The following is a 1,556-nucleotide window of genomic DNA, read 5'->3' on the forward strand; positions in this document are numbered from 1 at the left end:
AGCCCTGCCTAACATCAGGGCTGCAGCTGCCAGTGAGGTCCCAGCATAGGGCAGGGCTTTACAGGGTCCGTGGACAGCCCTATGGGTCCTGCCTGGTGCTTCTGGGCCTGGGGTTCGGCCTCTGCTTATTCTACGGCATCCTCCAGAGCATTCCGGGAGTTTTTTTTTTTTTTTTAATGTATCTTTATTGATTTCAGAGAGGAAGGGAGAGGGAGAGGGAGAGAGAGAAACATCAATGATGGGAGAATCATGGATCGGCTGCCTCCTGTGTCCTGACCAGGAATTGAACTGTGACCTGCTGGTTCATAGGTTGATGCTCAACCACTGAGCTGGGCTCCAGGGCAGTTCTTGAGGCCTGTGAGGACTGAAATCTAGTTTTGTGAACCGCCTAAGCCTGTCTGAAACCCCGGGATTCTCCCAGGAATCCAGGCAGTGGCTGAGGCCTTGGCACCATTCTTCCCGGCCTCAGAGCCAGGCCATCTATTGGCTGAATGCTCTGCTCCGGTGTCCCTACGAGTGGTGGGCAAGGGGTGCTGACTGGGATAGCATGAGGCCAGCCTGACCCCCGCTGTCCCCGGCCCACACCTTGCACCACCCATCTGGGCCCACAGCAAACCCCTGAGGAGGAGCTGTGCAACCTGCTCACCAACATGCTGTTCCTGGTGACGTGGCGGGGCGTGGAGGACAGTGACGAGGCCGCCTGGCGGGAACGTGGCCAGGTCTTCTCGGTGCTCACCCAGCTGGGGGCCTCAGCCACACTGGTGCGCCCCCCAGACTGCATCAAGCGCAGGTAAGGGGTGCCCCGGGCCGTCGGAGGCCTGCAGGAAGGGCAGGAGGCGGGGAGGCAGGCAGCAGGCAGACACCTGAGCCCCTCGCCCTCCCCAGCCTCCTGGAGATGATGCTGGAGTCAGCCCTGAGCGACATCAAAGAGGCCCCGGCCGGGGGCCTGGCCAGCCTCACGCGGCAGGTGCTCTGGCTGCTGCGCCTGCTGCAGGACTTCCTGTGCTCAGAGGGCCATGGCAACCAGGAGCTGTGGAGTGAGAAGGTGTGTGTGTGGGGGGGGCGGTGGACGCGTGCAGTCCTGGGTGAGGGGGGTGGACGTGTGCAGTCCCGGGTGAGGAGGGTGGATGTGTGCAGTCCTGGGTGGGTCCGCACGGGTCTGAGCATAGGCCTGGCTGTGAGCCCCACCTGGCCCCCTGCCCCACCCTGACCTTGCTCCGTCCCCACGGGTGATGGCTGCTGGGTGTTTGTGGCAGCTCTTTGAAGGTGTGTGCAACCTGCTGGACCGCCTGGGCGCCTGGTCCCACCTGGCCAACGGCACGGCAGATCTCCGAGAGATGGCACAGATTGGCCTGCACCTCGTGCTGGGCTACATCCTGTTGGAGGACCCACAGGTGAGCACTGGTGGGTGTGGGGAGGGCGCGACGGCCACGGGGAGCCCCGGGAGCCTTGAAGAGCACCCACACTTGCCTTGTGCCCGCAGCTGCACGCCCAGGCCTACGTGAGGCTGCACTCGCTGCTGCAGACCGCGGTGCCCATGCGCCGGGAGGAGGCCT

The 1,556-nt window shown here is 63.6% G+C and overlaps 1 protein-coding gene across 1 annotated transcript in view; it reads left to right on the top strand.

Moving 5' to 3' along the window:
* Nucleotides 1–1,556, top strand: part of NBEAL2 (neurobeachin like 2) — a 20,536-nt gene that overhangs the window by 11,873 nt on the left and 7,107 nt on the right. Inside the window, 4 exon segments of the mRNA XM_015568258.1 lie at nt 612–790; nt 886–1,045; nt 1,257–1,394; nt 1,484–1,552. Of these exon segments, the coding sequence (XP_015423744.1) occupies nt 612–790; nt 886–1,045; nt 1,257–1,394; nt 1,484–1,552 (546 nt within the window).

Source organism: Myotis davidii, unplaced genomic scaffold (assembly GCF_000327345.1).
Source record: "Myotis davidii unplaced genomic scaffold, ASM32734v1 scaffold663, whole genome shotgun sequence".
Classification (NCBI taxonomy): domain Eukaryota; kingdom Metazoa; phylum Chordata; class Mammalia; order Chiroptera; family Vespertilionidae; genus Myotis; species Myotis davidii.